The 17,849-nt window shown below is 40.7% G+C and overlaps 1 protein-coding gene across 3 annotated transcripts in view; it reads left to right on the forward strand.

The window, feature by feature from the left end:
* Positions 1-17,849, forward strand: part of LOC110962478 (protein phosphatase 3 catalytic subunit alpha) — a 73,190-nt gene that overhangs the window by 49,629 nt on the left and 5,712 nt on the right. The window contains exons 9-13 of one of the 3 annotated variants that reach the window (XM_022210433.2): positions 6,832-6,957; positions 8,264-8,335; positions 10,845-10,929; positions 12,899-12,996; positions 13,604-13,906. In XM_022210433.2, coding sequence (XP_022066125.1) covers positions 6,832-6,957; positions 8,264-8,335; positions 10,845-10,929; positions 12,899-12,996; positions 13,604-13,857 — 635 coding nt within the window. In that variant the 3' untranslated portion in view covers positions 13,858-13,906. Of the gene's footprint in view, positions 1-6,831; positions 6,958-8,263; positions 8,336-10,844; positions 10,930-12,898; positions 12,997-13,603; positions 13,907-16,272; positions 16,303-17,849 lie in introns of those variants that run through there. The other 2 variants (XM_022210449.2, XM_022210459.2) reach the window with 2 other exon arrangements.

Here is a 17,849-nt window from a genome sequence, read left to right on the forward strand (position 1 = left end):
CCGCTGAGCAACACCCCTGTGATTGATGGCCAATCGAGTGGGCACATAAATCTTCAACGGGAGAGGGGGGGAGATCAGCACTTCACATCAATCCTGTGCTGGGAGTTGGCCAGATTAACCAATGGGACCTCTCCACGTAGGGGGGAGAAGTGCCAAGAGGAGGAGGTGGAATATATATCTATGAGGCAACACAAGCAGACAAGGAGGAACTCGTGGCTGAGTCAGATTAATCTACACATGAATGATGCTGAGGAGGTGATTCTGTTAAGACAAAGCTTCAAGATGCCTCCTTGTGCTTTGAACTGTTGCGGGAAGCGTCAGGCGTTGGGTTCAGGCTCCTGACCCCTGCACCCCCCTTCAGCGGGATCCGAAAAGTAGCGCCGACACTCGCGAGCTGGCAGGGAGACTGTGTTAAATGAAAAGGCAACAGCAGTGATTTAGCAGTTTTCACTGTTTGATCTTTCACGGTTTGAGTCCTGAAGTGACTGCAGTGGAGAGAGTGAGAGGAGAGATGGAGGAGGAGGATAGAGGGAAGGGGGGGGGGGGGGTGTAGTTGGCAGTTGTACACTTTGGAGATTGCTTGCGGTTTTGTATTAATGGAATGTTTTGTGCTGCATCATTATTGACTGGTCCAGCGAAGCCAGCGACTGAATCCTAATGGTTATGTTGCTTGGATAGAGTAAAAGCTAAATGACAGTGATGCTGCCGGTGCAAATCTTTTTCTTCGCCCCCCGAGGAAGTGGAGGTTTGGTTGATTTGATCCGTCTCACACCAGTTAAACCTTATATAACCAAATTAGGATCGGAGGACGAAACAGGAATGGATTGGTGGAACGGAAACTTGAATGAATCTTTGAATAAAAAGGCATCACTTTGGTTCACTCACGGGCCAAACTGGTCACTTTTTGCACCATTTCCTTCCTGCGGGGAAATGGAGTGGCATGATTGGCTCTTGGCCCTGCCTCTGGAATAAATAGTAGGGTGGAAGCAGGGGAAGTGATGACGCCAGCGCAGCGGGGAATTCATTTTTCCCCCCTCGTCACTTGTGCCAGCGAAACAGAGTATCCCTGCCTGCAGATGCCCACCCATCTGTTATCACTCTGGTCATTACTGGGCTTCCCCTTCATTTCTCTGTAAACATGCTTCCCTTATGACACTTTTCATGTCGCGTCAAACAAGAAAAATGGGCAACATAATGCTCTCCCTGTTCAATAACTGAAATTTATACCTTATTACAGTATATCTTCACTTTTATTCACATTGGTGAGCCTGTCTTTGTTTACATTCTGGTTCCCATTCTTCAGATGAGTAAGAACGTGAACAAAAATACATGTTGACAGTGATAATGCCATAAATCATGAAAAAAACACAAAATTTGAATTTGATTATTCATTGTATAAAATTACTAAAAGCTGGAATTCAAATGTCCAATATCTTCTCAACAATCCACAGGTGTTACCAATATTTGGAAAAAATGTGACTGTACATGCTGTAGATATATTACTACTTGTATTTTTAATTTATTTCCATGTCTCCTCTCAGCTTTGCCTGCAGTTCAGCTGAAAAAGTCCCTGATTTTTTTGTCACATGACTGATGGTCACAGCTAAGTCACTAATGACGTCATGGTTGCACAGAAGAGAGCGTGATTTTTAGTGTTTTTTCTCCACAATTTAAATTTTTGGCCTTTTTCTTTAAACTGAAACATCTAGAATAAAGTGATTTTTGGTGAAATGTTCCAAATTTGGTGTTAAATATGATATAATATGATTTTCTCTGTTTTTTCATGTTCTAGCTTTGATGAATGGTGTAATTTAGGTGATTTTTGAAATAGAATAACAATCCTTTTTAAATTTGCCGGCAGGTTTTGGGGATTTTAGGGTGAAATCAAAATCATTTTTAATCAAAAACTACCTGTTGCTACTAAATAAAGGCTCCCATAAACGGTTCCAGCCATGCGGTTAATTGCATTATATTTGCATTGCTTTCTTGCACCATGCTGCAGTAGACGCATTGTCATTTTAGATGGGCTCCTACTGTTGCATGAAATTATGTTGGTGCAGTGATTATATATCACTACTGTCTTCTGTGGTGCTTGCCCACACTGCAGAGTGCTCCGTCCTGGTTACCGTGTTGTAGTGCAGTATTGAGCCAAGGGTCCAGTAAGCTCTTTCAGACGAGAAACGTTTCAGAACCAAGACTTGGCTCAGTGCAACGACATGTTTTTCTGTCATTTTGCAAATGTTCTCATACGGAAAATGAACTGTTAACCCTTTGGCAAATGTGCAAGGACAGGATTCAGTTCATGCTATCCACATGGTTGACATCAAGTGGAAGGAGAGCGCTGAATGTAATGAACCAAAAGGTCAGGACGGCTGGTGTGGAATACTAACCCAGTGGAACTCTGTACAGGAGGCGTTCCAGACAGATATGCAGTCAGCACTGAACGTCAGGGAAGGACAGTGGAATCTCCCCCTGGTCTCAAAGCAGAATTAACCGTCCTCGTTACCGGGGAAACCGACTGGAGGCACTCCCTTATGAATAATTAATGAACGGGCGTCGCGGTGCAACGTGTGTTACCATTGCAGCAGGCTTTGGCCTCAGCTACCCTGTGAACTAGCACCAGAGCAGCAGAGACCTCTGGTGGCGGCCATGCAGAGCTGGATTCAGAAGAGGACTTGATCGCAGAACTCGCAGCTGGCCGCCGCAAGTGCAGTGACCTCCTGCTGCATGAGAAATAACTTTGCATATAATTGTGCATTTGTACTAATGAGTGTTCTGATAATTGGGAAACAAAGCGCCGCTCGCGTCACCTTCATGTGCACGCTCTAAAAAAGACAGCAGGCCTTGAACTGCTCGCACCCAAAGCTCGGCAAGTGTGTTTGTTTTGCACAGGGGAGGTTGTCGGGTGTCTCTGTTCCTTTAAAGGGAATCTGATTTGAAGGAGCGACAGCAGGGGAGCTGACCTTCTCCCCCGCTCTGCCTTTTTCCCTCTGGGCTTCCATGGCTGCGTTCAATCAAGTGCCTCAACGATGTTTATGCAGTATGTGATGTTTATGCAATGGCTGCCCACGTGTGCGATTGCTTTCATACACGCCAACGCACACCGATAAACACCCACAGCTCCGTCTGAGTGGAGCGTGTCAGTGTAATACAATGCTTCTCTTATTGGACTGGGTAGTAATGCTTTGCTGGTATTGATAATAATGTCAGATTAATTATACAAGTGTGTGGATGCTGCTCCTGCAGGAGAGGGTTCTGCGTTCTGTTTGTGCGGCTTTGGACAAAGAGGCGAAGCTTTGCAGGGCAGTTCACTTTAATTGCACAGTCACTGCACTATATGCATTAGTGATTCCACCGTCGCACTGAGGCAAATCCCGGCCTGGCGCGATGTTTTCTGACCTGATTTGTGCTGAGGTTATAGCCGCTCGCATGCCAGGTTTGATGACTTGCTATTCTCGAGCCCGAGAGGGGGTGAGGCGGGAAAGTCCCCCACGGTGACCCAGCCACGGTGTCCGCTTACCCCGGATCTGGGCCACCAGACTGGCCTCGCGTATTAAGAGAAGCTGAGGCCTCTATATACAGCATGGATATATTTATGTTTGGCAGCGCTCATGTTTGCCTCTACGCCCACGTTCGCACTGCGCCTTAATCATGGGTGAGGTCACATGGGGCATTCTGTGATCTGTTTGGAAGGTGGTTTCTATGTGCACAGAGAGCATGTGATTACAAGGACGTGCTCTGAAGAAGAAACCGACCGATATCATGTATTTCTTCCAAACAGAGTGTCTTTTTATGCCGCGCCATGTTCCAGCAAGTACATGAGGGTGGACATTTGCCATCACAGCTGTTAAGTAATTTTAAAAAAATGTATCTGCTGTCAAATAGGCTTGAATTAAACACACAGCTTAGTTGTTTTTATTCTTTCACTCTGCTTTTTTTTTACCAGCTTAACCAAAACCACTGGACTCTCTGCTGTTACATGAATAATATAACCATTTCAGTAATTTAAAGCCGCTATGTGATGACTTCTTCGGTGTGTATGGCATCTTTCTGAATATTCAAAAGTGAGTAATAGTAATTTGCAGGGAAAAATGATCAGAAAATGGAACAACTAAGCTAATTTTGGTGTTCAGATAGACACATTTGTGAAGATCACCATCATTTGTTCGATCCGAATTGCAAAGTAAATCTACAAACTGAGTTTTATGGGTGGTTATGTTCTGTCCTCTTAGCCTCCCCTTAGCTTTTAAAGCAGAATCTTCTAATAATGGAAAAAGAACTTGTCAGTAAGCAGCTGCATTTAATATCAGATTGCCTGGAAATTAAGAACGTACTAATTAGATCACACTAATGGTCATCATCAGTTCCACAGCGAGTATTCCACATCAATACTTCACTTTTCTGCTCTCCTCTTTCCTTCCTCACCAGAAATTGCTTTTCTGTTAACTAATGAAAAGTGCTCCGACTCCTAGAGGCCAAATGCTGAGCCGTGTGTTTCTGTGATGTTATTCATGTATCCAATCCTGTAAATGACGGACGTGTTTCACCCACAGGGGCGGTAATCAATACTCAGAGGAAATGTTCCAGTGGAGAGAAAAGGGGGAATTGATTTTTTATTATTATTTTTTTTATCCTCCGAGCACCGGTTACCTTCATTTGGAGGCTCGTGCAGTTTGCTAGCTTTAATCTACACCACTCGGTTTGTGCATATAAATTAGTCCCACTGTCAAAGTGAGAGATTGACAAATGCTGACTGTGTAGATATCACCTCAGAGTGGAAAAAAATAAAAGATCTGCCTCTGGGTCTTTGTGTAGGTAGTTTTGTACTGAACCGTTTGATGTACTGTCATCACCAGTGGTTGACTGACAGCGTTTGACAACATCTTGAGCTCCGTCCAGGCTTCAGTTTTTCTGTGGATGACAGTTTTGGCCACTTTACACTTTCCGCGATTGTTTTGTCGCCAATTGGAGCTCGGTGCTAATCGGTGGTTTCGCTTAATCACACCTCCTCCAGCACCTGCGGCTACTGAATCACGAACCAGGAAAGGTACACAAGAAAAACACAGAGGAAGTTTGAGATTTAAAGTCTTTAATGTAATGTTTTATGATGGCTTAACCCTGTGAGCTAGACTGACTTCACTACCTTTACTTTTAAACTGTTATCTTGTTCATTTTAAGTGACATGCTGTTTCCTTTTTTTTGTCAGAACTATCTAAGCTTTCCGGTATTCAGTCTTTACTTCTATTTTTTTTTAATATTAGGCTTTTTATCAAGGAAAATAATATTTGTATTATGAAATTTGTATGTTTTTACATGTCTCTCACCATAAAATGCTGGAAAAAGAGATGTTTTTTCATAAAAATGCAGCACGTCTGAAGTGACATTAGCACAACGATGATGGGAGCAAAATGTGCTGAACAGAAATGAATGTCATTTGATTTGCTGAAGTGTTGACATACAGGAGCGTACTTGCAAAGGCGGCACAGCAAGTAAATGTTTGCCGTGTCATTGCGTAAATATGTTAATATCTTAGCGTATTTGTATATTAACATTTATACGCAAGGACTAATTCAAATAAGAGTAATGAGTGTGGCATAGGATGCACTGCTGTGTGCAGGCTGTGACCATGATTAATTGTTGTTTTTTGCCACCGACACTTAATCGCACAGACAAGCAACCAGCGTCGTCGGAAAGGTCAAATCATGCAGTTTCATTTGATGTGTGTTCCACCTCGCTGCAAGAAAAACTTTGAGAACAACTCAACCAAGAAGAAGGGCTGTGACTTTGGAATGCATCCGTCAGGGTCAGTAAGCTGCTAAAAGAACAAATGTCAGTTAAAAAGAAAGAAAGTGATCCGCACATTTTGCTCTAATTTCATTGAGAATTTCAGTATAAAACAGTCTTTCAAGGATTCCACAATTGTTCAGTTGGTTTTAAACCCTCGTGTCATCCAGTGGGACAAAATTGACCTAATTTAAAGTTTGAAAATGTGGAAAAAAATGTGTATTTTCATGGTGAAACTTCCGATGTCCACATTTTCAACATTTTTGGGACATCTTTGAACATTTTTTGGTGAAATAAAAAGAATTGTTAAGTGTTTTGTTCAGAATTTCCATTGAATTTCATTGAATTTTGGTTGATTTTTTTTATGTGAATGTTAGAAGTTTTGCTGATATATATGTAGTAATTTTAGACATTTTTAGGATTTTTTTGGAAGATTTTTACTCGATTTTAAAAAATATTGACAAGAATTAGCTTGACAAATTTGGGGGATTTAAAAAAAAAAAAACTTTGAAGGAATTATTGGAGTTTTCTTCCTGAAGGTTTTGAAAATTTTCAGAAATTTGGGAAATTTTTTGCTGATTTTTTTTTTTTTTTTTTTTTCCCAGACAAGGAAACAATATTTCTTGGTGCCCGTAAATGAGGACAACAGGAGGGTTAATGTATCCTGTTCGCTCCTCGACTGATGACTCTCTAATAGACTGAGTACTTACTGAGATATTCCCTTCAGACCAGTAACATGCTGGAGTGTTCCAGTGATGGCTGTACATTTCTAAGTGGTGGTTGGAACATGATAGAATCTAGTAATGGACCTGGAAAGCAGTCAGAGCTGAAACCTCAATATTACTGGAGTTGGGTTTTTTTCTCCACCGTGCAGTGATTTGCTGCACAGTAAAGAGATGTACTTTAGTGCTCAGGCTCATTATCGTGGGACATGTGGATTTTGTTTTTACAGCGATGTTTCTGTGGCAACTGTTCATGCTGCGTGTTCAAATACCAGATAGAAAGCGTTGCATTCAACTTTCCACATGCTTTTCTTTCCGTCCTCAGCGGCGGTGCTGAAGTACGAGAACAACGTGATGAACATCCGACAGTTTAACTGCTCACCTCACCCCTACTGGCTGCCCAACTTCATGGACGTCTTCACCTGGTCTCTGCCCTTTGTCGGAGAGAAGGGTGAGCTGCACACATCTGCAGTCAGGGTGATATAATATACATAAAGGGAGAACACTGAGTACAAGCTGTAATGAACGTTCATTTCCCTGAGTCACGATGAAAATGGACCAGCCTTGAGAAATGGCACAGGCAGTCAGTTCATGAGTACAATACTTATGGTTTAGGAGGCAGAAACATTCTCACAGGCAACCTACTTCAATACGTTAGATGTGCTAGAGGTAAGCACTTAAAAAAGATGGATTTAAACGGCACTTTTAAGTTGCAAAGTGCTTCAAACTAGGAGCACTAAGAGTTCATGGTGAAAAAAGGGAAAGCTGCTGTTTTAAGGAGCTTCTGTTGAACTTTATAATCTCATATTAAGAGGTAAACTATTCCAGGGGCAAAGTAAACAGAAGCTCAGTCTTCTTTCATCTAAGTTTAGTTCTCAGCAAAGTAAATACTTTGTAGCCAATCTCAGAGACTTTAAGTTAGTATAAGGCTGCAATAAGTAATCAATTACCTGCCAAACTTATCTTGATGATTGATTAGTTTGAATATTTTTTTAAGAAAAGAAAAAGTCAAAATCTCTAATTGTTGTCTTTACTCCTTTATGACAGTAAGCTGAATATCTTTGATATTCAAGGATGTCATCTTGGGCTTTTGGGAAAGACTGACTGACGTTTGTCACCAAACAACTCGTCGATTAATCAAGGAAATAGTCAAAAGATTGATCAAGAATGGTTCATCATTTGCTGCAGCCCAGATATGGACACAGCAATTGTATGATGTACAAGTCATGACCAGAACTTTTTTACTGAATACTCAGTTCTAGTGAGAGAAGTCAGCACTCAAACTCCTTTATGAGGAGGTGCAGCATTTTAAACCATCTGCAGATGAGCTGCAGCTCCTTGTCTGAACGAGAGTTAAAATTAGTTCAGATAGTCTAGTTGTGAGGTCTGATAAATGTCTGCAAACACTAAATCACAGACAGACGTTAGCAGAGGTCTTAGTGCTTTAAATATTGTACCAGCTGTTTGTGTTTTTGGGTTAAGCTGTGACACATCTGTGTCAGTTAATCACACGTAACTGTGGCTGACGCACTCCCTCCAGGAAGCCCGATGTAGTTGTGACCTCTCTGCACAAGGCCATTTCTAGCGGTGTTACGAGGTCACAGATGGTCACTGCTGACTGGGTGTGTGGAGGAGTTCATCTGCTGAACTTTTGTCTGTCTGACTAGCACCACCAGTGGCTCAACACGTTCAGGCTGAAGACTAAGGAAGTGTGATCATAGAAATAAGCTAAAATGTGTCTCTCTTTTTCTTTGCAGTAACTGAGATGCTTGTGAACGTATTGAGCATCTGCTCCAACGATGAACTGACGACTGATGAGGAGCTGGACGGTAAGAACAGCAGTTTGCTTCAGCTCCAGTAGAGGGAGACCTCCACCAGGAACAGACATTCATTCATTCAAGACCTCAGAGACACACATTCACTTACATACACTTTACAGGTTTCCCTTCACCTTTAGACATTCTTCAACATATTTATTAGCAGAAAAACAATCCGGAAACTCTGTGTTTTGCTTAAAGATATTTCCCTTAGATGGCTCAGAAAAACAGTGGACCCTGAGCATATCCTTCAGTCTCAAAATTTAACACTTTTAAATTATTTAATTGCCTTGAAGTCTGGAGTTGTTCTACTCAGTCCTGCAGTTTTCATGCTTTTTATGGGCCATACAACAAGTTTTAGTCGTCTTTTTGAGCCTGGGTTTCTGCTTATCTGCAATTAGATGACCAGTTTTCCTCTGCCTGCCCCACCCTTTACTGCCCAACAAGAAATGATCTCACCAGTCCTTCCTCCTCCTCTTCATCCTGCTCACTCTCTTTGTGTTTACTGATGCACACAGTTTGACTTTCTCACCAATGGGTGGAGTGTCAGGAGATGACCAGATTTCAGCCACATTTGAAAGTGTTCAAGACATTTAAATTCATCATGTAACAGGATATGGAGCATAGAGGGTAAATTCACACTACAGCAGGGTGTTTGGTTTTTTTTTTAAATTTAACTTTGAAATGTCCAATCTTATAAAAATACCTTGTTGTATGAAGTTGTATTTGCATTTTTTTTTATATACTATTCATCTTCCGTCTGTGTTGAAGCAACAAGGTTTTTGGGAGCAGCGGTTGATTGCTGTTAAAAGCCACAATTTTTAATGCAAATGACAAAACTTAAATGTAGCTTTTAGTGATTTGGAAGTTGCCACAACTCGTACTCAAATTATTAGCCGTCCTTTCACATTTCATAATTTCCCACCAGCTCATTCACTCAGTGGTTTCAGCAGCCTTTTCTCGTTCCTTGCCCTCACTTTCACTTTTATCTCCTCTTGAGCTCATTTCTTTTCAGTTCTGCAGCCATTTCCACTCATATATTTTATCAGTTTTCACTATGTTGACATTTGAATTGTTTTATCCTTTCTCACTCACACTCTCCTTTCCTCTGCCCTTTATAATCTCTGATAATCCTTTCGTTGGCCTGCTATTTATCTGCTATTTTTTTCATGGTTTCCGGTTGCCATTAAATTGATATTTCCATCACATTTTCACATATTTCTTTGGCATTTCTCTCTGTCTTTCTCTCTCTCTCATGCTGTGATGTTGTCACTCTCTTGATTTACCTCATCTAATTTCTCTTTTCTATGTTTTCCAGAGTTTTGTGCTCAAGGCATCGCTTTCCTTTTACACCTGTTGTGCTTTCTCGCCTATTATTTCGCCGTGTGCCCCCACCCCTTCCTCTCCTCCACCTCCTCTTTCATTCTACAGCCATCCACTGATCTCTCTGTCCTTTCTTTTGTCTTCTCTTCTGGGGGTGTTTCATGAGAAGGACAGCTAATATATCCCCCCAAAAAAGGTACAAACATTAGCCACTACTGGTGTGTGCAGCAGTAGATAGACTTTTGCCCGGTGCTTGCTCGCTGCGTTTCAGAAGTCTGTCAACTAACACGGCTGTTTAAAGCACCTTCTAACACCTCTACTGAGTCTCACTGTAAACTGAAAGATGTGTCAGACTTACATACTTCTGCTTTAGCCAAGACAAATGGCAAAAAAGACAAATTAATGTAGACTTTGTACAGATTAAAATAAGCAATAATGGAGCCAAAGGTGGAGGGTGGACGTACATCATTTTCAATTCATTCTGAGGCGTTTTAAACAAGACATCAGACTGAGAGCTCTTGCCATTACCCAGCTTTACACCACACATCCACTTCATTTCCATCCCTCATGCTCGTGCATTTTCCAAGCTGGGTCCCTCGGGCCTTTAAACTGTTATTCTGCAAAAGGGTCTCTTTAAACAAAGTTTTGTTTTCCACTCCAGGAAAAATCCTGTTAGAGTCTCCGCAACTAAAACACAGCGCAGGAAAATTCACGTAGTGTGCGCTCATCGAACGTGCTGAAAAGACATGTTTGGACGAGGACCAGGCCCTTCACAGACCATGTTCACTCACAAAGTTTAAAATATATTTCTGGGGAACATGGTATGTAAGAGTTAAAGGGACAGAGAGGAGGCATGAATGCACCTGAATGCTGAGAATTACTCAGATGGTGTGATGTGTTTATGGATTCAGACTATTTGATATAATCTGAGAAACGGACTTCAATAACAACATTGTGTTTGTATTGAGTTTGCCTCATGCACTTCTGGATAAAACTAATAGTCCAACAAACATTCTGCGTCTGAGGTTCTTTCCTCAATTTGATGGTAGTTGAAGATTTTAAGGAGACATTTAGATAGTGAAACAAACCCCCAGCACACAGACAACACTGTGTGTTGTACATCACACTTCCACAGGAGCTGGTTTAGTTTGAATGAAATGCAGTTTGTGTAACTTCTCCTGACTTGTGATTCCTCCAGGTGCCACAGCTTCTGCCCGCAAGGAAGTCATCCGCAACAAGATCCGTGCTATTGGGAAGATGGCCAGGGTATTCTCTGTGCTCAGGTATGCAAATATGAAAAGCCTGCCTTCGTTGATGTGTTTACTTCACTAATGCAGCATTACAGGAGATGAAACTGCTTGTTTAAGATTGCACTAACATATATTCACAGAGAGTGAAATGAGGATGAAATTTCTAACATCTCACCAACAGATTATTAGGTCTAGCACAGTCTTCAGTGTCTTTGGGGACTTTGTATTGGTTTTACAACCTACTGTTTCACTGTTTTGGCTGTTTATTGTGATACGTCTTTGATACTCAGCATTTGGTGCTTTTTTTTTTTCCAATCTTCCTTTGTCCAATGTCTGTGTTCTTTCGCACATCTTAATCTTTTCCTTTTGGTGGTCAGTCTCAGATGTGGCTTTTTCTTTGTCACTCTGCTTAGAAGGCCATCCTCCCGGAGTCGCCTCTTTACTGTGGACGATGAGACTGGCGTTTTGCTGTTACCGTTTAATAAAGCTGCCAGTTGAGGCCTCTATTTCTCAGACTAGAGACTCTAATGAACTTGTCCTCTTGCCTAGTTGTGCACCAGGGCCTCCCACTTCTCTTTCTATTCTGGTTAAAGCTTGTTTGTCCTGGTCTCTGAAGGGAGTAGTGCACAGCATTGTAGGAAATCTTCAATTTCTTGGCAATTTCTCATTTCTCGCATCTCTCAGAACAAGAATGGACTGTCAAATTTCAGAAGGAGATTCTCCTCCAGATGCTCAGCTAGTTCAAAGGAAGGCCAGTTTTATAGCTGCTCTTATCAGCACAACAGCTTGCAGCTGTGCTAAACTAATGGGCAAGGGTTTTCTAATCATCAATGAGCCTTTCAACACCATTAGCAAACACAATGTAGCATTAGAACACAGGAGTGATGGTTGCTGGAAATGTTCCTCTGTACCCCTATGGAGATATTCCATTAAAAATCAGGCGTTTCCAGCTAGAATAGTTATTTACCACATTAACAATGTCTAGACTGTATTTCTGATTCATTTAATGTTACCTTCATTGAAAAAAAAATCCTTTTCTTTCAAGCCTTTGGCAGGCTGTTTTAAGATTTAATAGCAACACTGGATTTATGGTATGTTGCAAATGTCTGTAATTCAGATATCTAGAATCAGTTTTCACTGGGTGAAATGACATTACAGATATCTGTAGCTATGCCAGAAGCTATGGATGTCTGCAGGTGTTATTCTGACTAGTCAGAACTGAATTACAGATATTTCTAACTGTTGATTTGACCAGTCAGAATGAAATAATATTGAAGATATTTTCTCACTAGCCACGGTGTGATTACAAGTGGTCAAGATGATATTGATTTCTGTCATTTTAATTCTAGGTAGTCAAACTCTAATAAAGCTGCTAACTATTGCTAACTATGCGTTGTTCTATGTCTGTAGGTGGCAATTGCACATAAAAGTAAAGAGAAAGAACACGTTTTTCTGTGTTGGTGCAGCTTAACTTCCAACATTTCTCTTTCTCAGTGTAGGGAAGATTCATTTTATCCGTCTGCTTGATCATCTTTGATTTGCTTTGAACGTTTTACATCAACTATGGATATTTAAGATGATATCCATGAGTAATTGTCAGGACTTTTGCAGAATATTGCAGATACCGAATCAATGGCATGACAAGAGGTTACAGTGAAAATGATAGATTTTGTAAAGCATTTGATACATCAAGCTCAAATTTCACACACATGTTTGCAAATATCCGTATTTTATGGTCTAAAAAATTCTGGCGTATCAGAGATGGTCAAACAGAATTAGTCTTAAATGTTGTCGTGTATCCGGTAGCTTAGCCAACTAGACTTCCAAGTTGCTTGCCTCTTCTACACAGGTTTACAACTCGTTCCACTGGCCGATAAACGCTGTTACTGCTTTAATGCTGCAAATTGTGTTGTCTGAGGGGAATTCTGTGACATTAATTTGTTGTTTACCAGCTCATCAGCGTTTGTCAACAAAGTTCCACCCTCCTGTGTTGATATTTCAGAGAGGAAAGCGAGAGCGTGCTGACGCTGAAGGGACTGACTCCGACAGGAATGCTACCAAGTGGGGTGCTGTCCGGTGGCAAAGAGAAGCTGCAGAATGGTAAGACTGTCACAAAGAACCCCGAGACCCCCATCAGCGGCCCTGAGAGTGGATTCCCACACAAACACAAATCCCCCTTACACAGCAGAACCCTCAAAGTGCCAGCTCAGTGCTTAGAGAGTACTGTCTGGACAGGCTCCTTTGCTCTCCGTCTCAGTGATGGAATTTCAAATTGCTGCCTTAAAGTAATTCTGTAAGTGTAGTTTAATGTTTCTGGCAGCACGAATCAAGTATCGTTTTTATGCTTTATGCTTAGTTATGCGATGGATCATGTCCCGCATGCTATTCCGGTGTCACGATCAAATAAAGGCACAAAAACGGTGACAAACAAAAAGCATCACACTGTAATGCGGCTAAGCAACAACCACTGCTCTGTGTGGTTTTCTTTTAATTTTAATACAGCTCAGAGTTTTTAGAAATATGAAGTTAAGACAGTCTCCTCTTCCCAAATAATGTCAAATACATTCAGGAGATTTTCTTTCTCCCTTTGTCTTCTTGAATGTGTCCCCTCTTGATGTCTGTCTTCCCGTCCCTGTCTCTCTTCTGTAATCCACTGGTTTTTATCTCAAATATTACCTGTATCTTTTTCTTTCTCCTTTCTCCCTAGAAACTGCAGGTATAATCGGTTGTGCAAGTATTCTGTTGTGTTTATTTTATTTTTTTTCCTTTTCTCTTTTTTGTGAGACAAGTTTAGAGTTCAGTTCACCCTCTCATGTTGAATTCCAAACATTCCCTTTCGGTGAGTTTGACAAGCTGCTGCAGCGAGGAAGTAAAGGCTTTACAAACACTTCAAATTTAGTCGAACCCTCCTCACAGACAGAAACGGTCACTTCGTCGTCCAGATTTAGGCGCTCGTTGTGACTCTGTCGGGACAGATGCGGGTCTGTGCGACTCAAAGGATGAATTGGAATTGACGTAAACAACAGCGAGTGAAAAGGGGGATAGCTGCTGTCTGCCTTGTCATTCACAGAATAAAGCAGAAATCCAGACCACTTCCCTCTAACTCTCACAGGTTCTCACACTACATCAGCTAGCACTTTCCTCAATGCACATCTATACAATATTAGGTACCTTCTCGCTTTAAAGTGAGTATATGGAACACAAATTACCATTACAGGGAAATGATAGCAGTTAAAACGTAGTCGTACAATAAATTAGTATTTATTTGGTGCTCTAATCGTATAGTCCTCAAACTGTTTTTGTGTTGTTGTTATACAGCAACATTTTCCACCCGAAGCTACTGGTATGACCTTAAGAGTGTCTTTTATTGTTTGTAATTTGACCATTTCATTCCTAACATGATAAATGTGTTATTTCTTATCTAAAAATGTTACATAGCTCACTTAGGACGCCACTTGGCATAACCGTGTCATTCTCTCAAGACAAGACAATGCTCACAAATTCAGAACTCACCTCTAAAATTGAATGTTGACTTTTATCTTCCTGTGTGGGAGGAAGTGACCAAATCAGATGGGAACAACATTTTGCCGGTGTTGGCACACATCTCACTTAGGAAGGACAGGATGCTCTTATCTGATGTAGCCCCACTGATTTAAAGAGCAACTTGCAGGTTAGCAGTGAATTAGCGTAGAGGAAAACATTATGTGTACATGTGCACTACAATAACATTTAGAGTTTTTTTCTCACCTCAGAAAACAAAACTCGAAAGTGACTCATACAAAAAACCACATCTAGTATTACCTGTTAATTGCTGGAGTATTATTACTTTCTTATAACATAGTCAAATCTCACTTACCCGAAATGAATCAGTCGGCTTCACATAAGAAAAATATGCTAATTTAAAAGTTTGCAAACATAAATGAAGACTCAGTTTGTTTTTGCTAAATCTCCGAATTCTTAGACATTCCATCTGAAACTGAATCGTATATCTGGTACCATAATCCTCTTGTCTAAAAGAAGTTTCTGTCTCTTAAACTGCACAAAGCACACTAAAGCTAGCTCTATTGTTAGAAAAACTGTGGATGCTAACAGGAATTTGTGCACAAACATGCTAACCCACTGTGATGAAACATTCTGAAATGCAAAGTGTGTAGCAAAAAAATACCTGCTTTTTAAATCCCAGCAGCTCAAAATGACTTATTTTTATGCAAAGTCTCATTAAACTTATCATTAGTAATCAAACTCAACCTGCAAGTTGCTTTTTAAGCTGAAAATATCAACATATTTTCATTCTTTTTCAGCATCTCTACTGAGCTTTTAAGTGTGAATATGGAAGTTTTTTAACCACAAACACACTGGTACCTCTAGAGGGATGTTACTGCTGAGAACAGTAGGGTTAGCAAATACATGTAAGCCGAGGAGTCTTTGTTTTGAAGCTATTTGGAAGCAGCTGACACTAAAGAGAACCCCGGTGAAGGTAGAGTGACGTCCAGCGATTCCTGTTGCAACATCGGTAGAATCACATTGCTCCTCTCATTTAGGCAGCAGACACCAGTGTGCTTCTACTGTGATGTTGACTCCATCAGTCATACCGTTTAAAGTCTGTCGCTCTCGTGCTTTTTTTTTTTTGTGATTTCTCCTCATCTTCACGCCATCCCCTGTTTTTGTGTAAAGCTGATTTTTCTCCCGTTGTATTTGTTAATTTATAACCTCAGTGATGACTGTAATTGATTGGTAAGTGGATGAAATATCAAAGGTTTCCTCCTCTCTCACGCCACCAAAGTAAGCCGGCACTTTTGATATTTTCATATCAAAAGATGCTAAACGTTGCCTTTCCAGATGCTGCTCCATGTCGCACACAACGCAGCAGTGATAGTGCTTCATGTGTCTGTGGTACTTTGATTTTACATCCGCCATAAAACCCACACGCTCACATTCACTCAAACTTTATCCCTGTTTTTCTCCATCTGTGTTCTTATGTGAGGACACAAGCGCATTTTTCAGCTTTGTTTTGTCTTATATTAATGTCTCTCACTACATCCCTTGTCAGACTTTTTCAAAGTACCTCAAAGATGCAATCCTCTCTGTGAGGTTTGCTGCCACAAACATGTGTCACCTTCCCTTTACAGATCTGGAACTCATCAAAAATTCAAAAGGCTCATCCCTCTCCTCCTCCTCCTCCTCCTCCTCCTCCTCCTTACCCCCTCTTTGCTAACATCCACATGTCCTCTGTCATAACAAATGTGGAGATGACGTTAACCTTTTGTTGTCGGCATTGGCTGTCTTTGCTGCTCATTGACTTGTTCCTGGGACGAAATGAACTCCTCTTGCTCACTTCTCTCATTCATTTTGCAACCCCCCTCTTCTTCTCTTCAGCTACTATTGAAGCTATTGAGGCTGATGAAGGTAAATGGGTCTGGCCGCCCTCTTCTGTTGCTTTTCATGGCAATAGACAGGGGGCTCCGCTGGGTTTTCATCCATCTCGCTGGTGCTTGAATAGAGTGTGTTGGGTGTTTGGGCTAACAAAATGTGGCATACTATTAACAGAGACGACGAAGTAAGTAAGTTAGGAAATCCTGTGGTCACACGTTTTAAAGGGGAATGCGTTTCATAGCACAGATTTCATAATCACAGGCGCCATACTGTGATTTTGAGTGAGTGCAAAGCAAATACAGAAATCAGATCAGTCTTTGTTAACACTACAAGATAGACATGCAGGTCTGTGGTATAATAATTTATCCACAAGAACTAGTGGATGGAAGTTAAACACTGTAAATTGCATCTTTCATGCAAAATAAATTAATGAGACAGCCTAGCATTAAAATGGAGAGTGCACTGGAGGGATTGTGCATTCACACTCACATAGTGTGGGAGGTGTGAATGCATGGGTTTCATCAGGTCATCTGGCAGCTGTACCGAGCCTTCGCCAGATACCAGAGCCACCGCCTGGAACAACATTCTGTGTCCTTAAAGCCCCTGAAAACCTGGATTTACATTTGAAGGTTTTCTCCACGGTGATGAATAGAACTGAAGACCCGTCGTCAGTTTTTTGTTGTTTTTTTAAAATTAAAATGTAGCTGCACGTGTGACACGGCCTTCTCCTAAATGAGCCCACTTCAAATCTTTAACCCTCGTGTCATTCTGCAGGTCGAAATTGGTCCGTTTTGAAGTTTGAAGATGTGGTGAAAAAAATTTTCACAGTGAAACTTCTGATGTCCACATTTTCAACATTTTTGGGAAATTTTTGGGAAACATTTTTTGGTGGAAAAAAGAAATGTTAAAAATGTTAAGAACATTCACAAAAAATCAACCAAAATCCAGCGCTGGATTTTGGTTGATTTTTCTTTTTGTGAATGTTCTTAAAGAAAATATTAGAAGTTGTACTGATATATATGTAATCACTTTAGATATTTTTAAGATTTTTTTTTGTAATATTTTTACTCATTTTTTGAAAATATTTACAAGAATTTTCTTGCAAAATTTGGGTTGTTTTTTTTTTTTAAATAAAACTTTGTAGGGAAACATTGAAGGAATTATTGAAGTTTTTTCCTGAAGGTTTTGCAAATTTTCAGAAATTTGAGGGATTTTTTTGGTGAATTTTTGGATTCATTTCAGACAAGGAAACAATATTTTTTGATGCCCGTAAATGAGGACAACAGGAGGGTTAAGAACAGCACTGTAGGTCAAAGTAATGCAGAAATTTGTAACTAAAACTGTTCTAACCTCATGTACGATCACGCAGAATAAAAAAACTGATTGAGAAAATGTGTTTTCAGGGCCTTTAAGTCCATCTAGACGCACCATCCAAAATGTTCTGCCCAGAAGTGCCCCTTAATGTCCGGATAGAACATGTTAATGGAGAGAGTATTAAATTGTTCTCTTATCTGAAGCGATAAGAACTTAGCCAGAGGAAAGGAGTCCCTTAACTAGGAAAGTGTTTCATTTAAATCAAT

The sequence above is a fragment of the Acanthochromis polyacanthus genome, chromosome 23 (assembly GCF_021347895.1).
Source record: "Acanthochromis polyacanthus isolate Apoly-LR-REF ecotype Palm Island chromosome 23, KAUST_Apoly_ChrSc, whole genome shotgun sequence".
Classification (NCBI taxonomy): domain Eukaryota; kingdom Metazoa; phylum Chordata; class Actinopteri; family Pomacentridae; genus Acanthochromis; species Acanthochromis polyacanthus.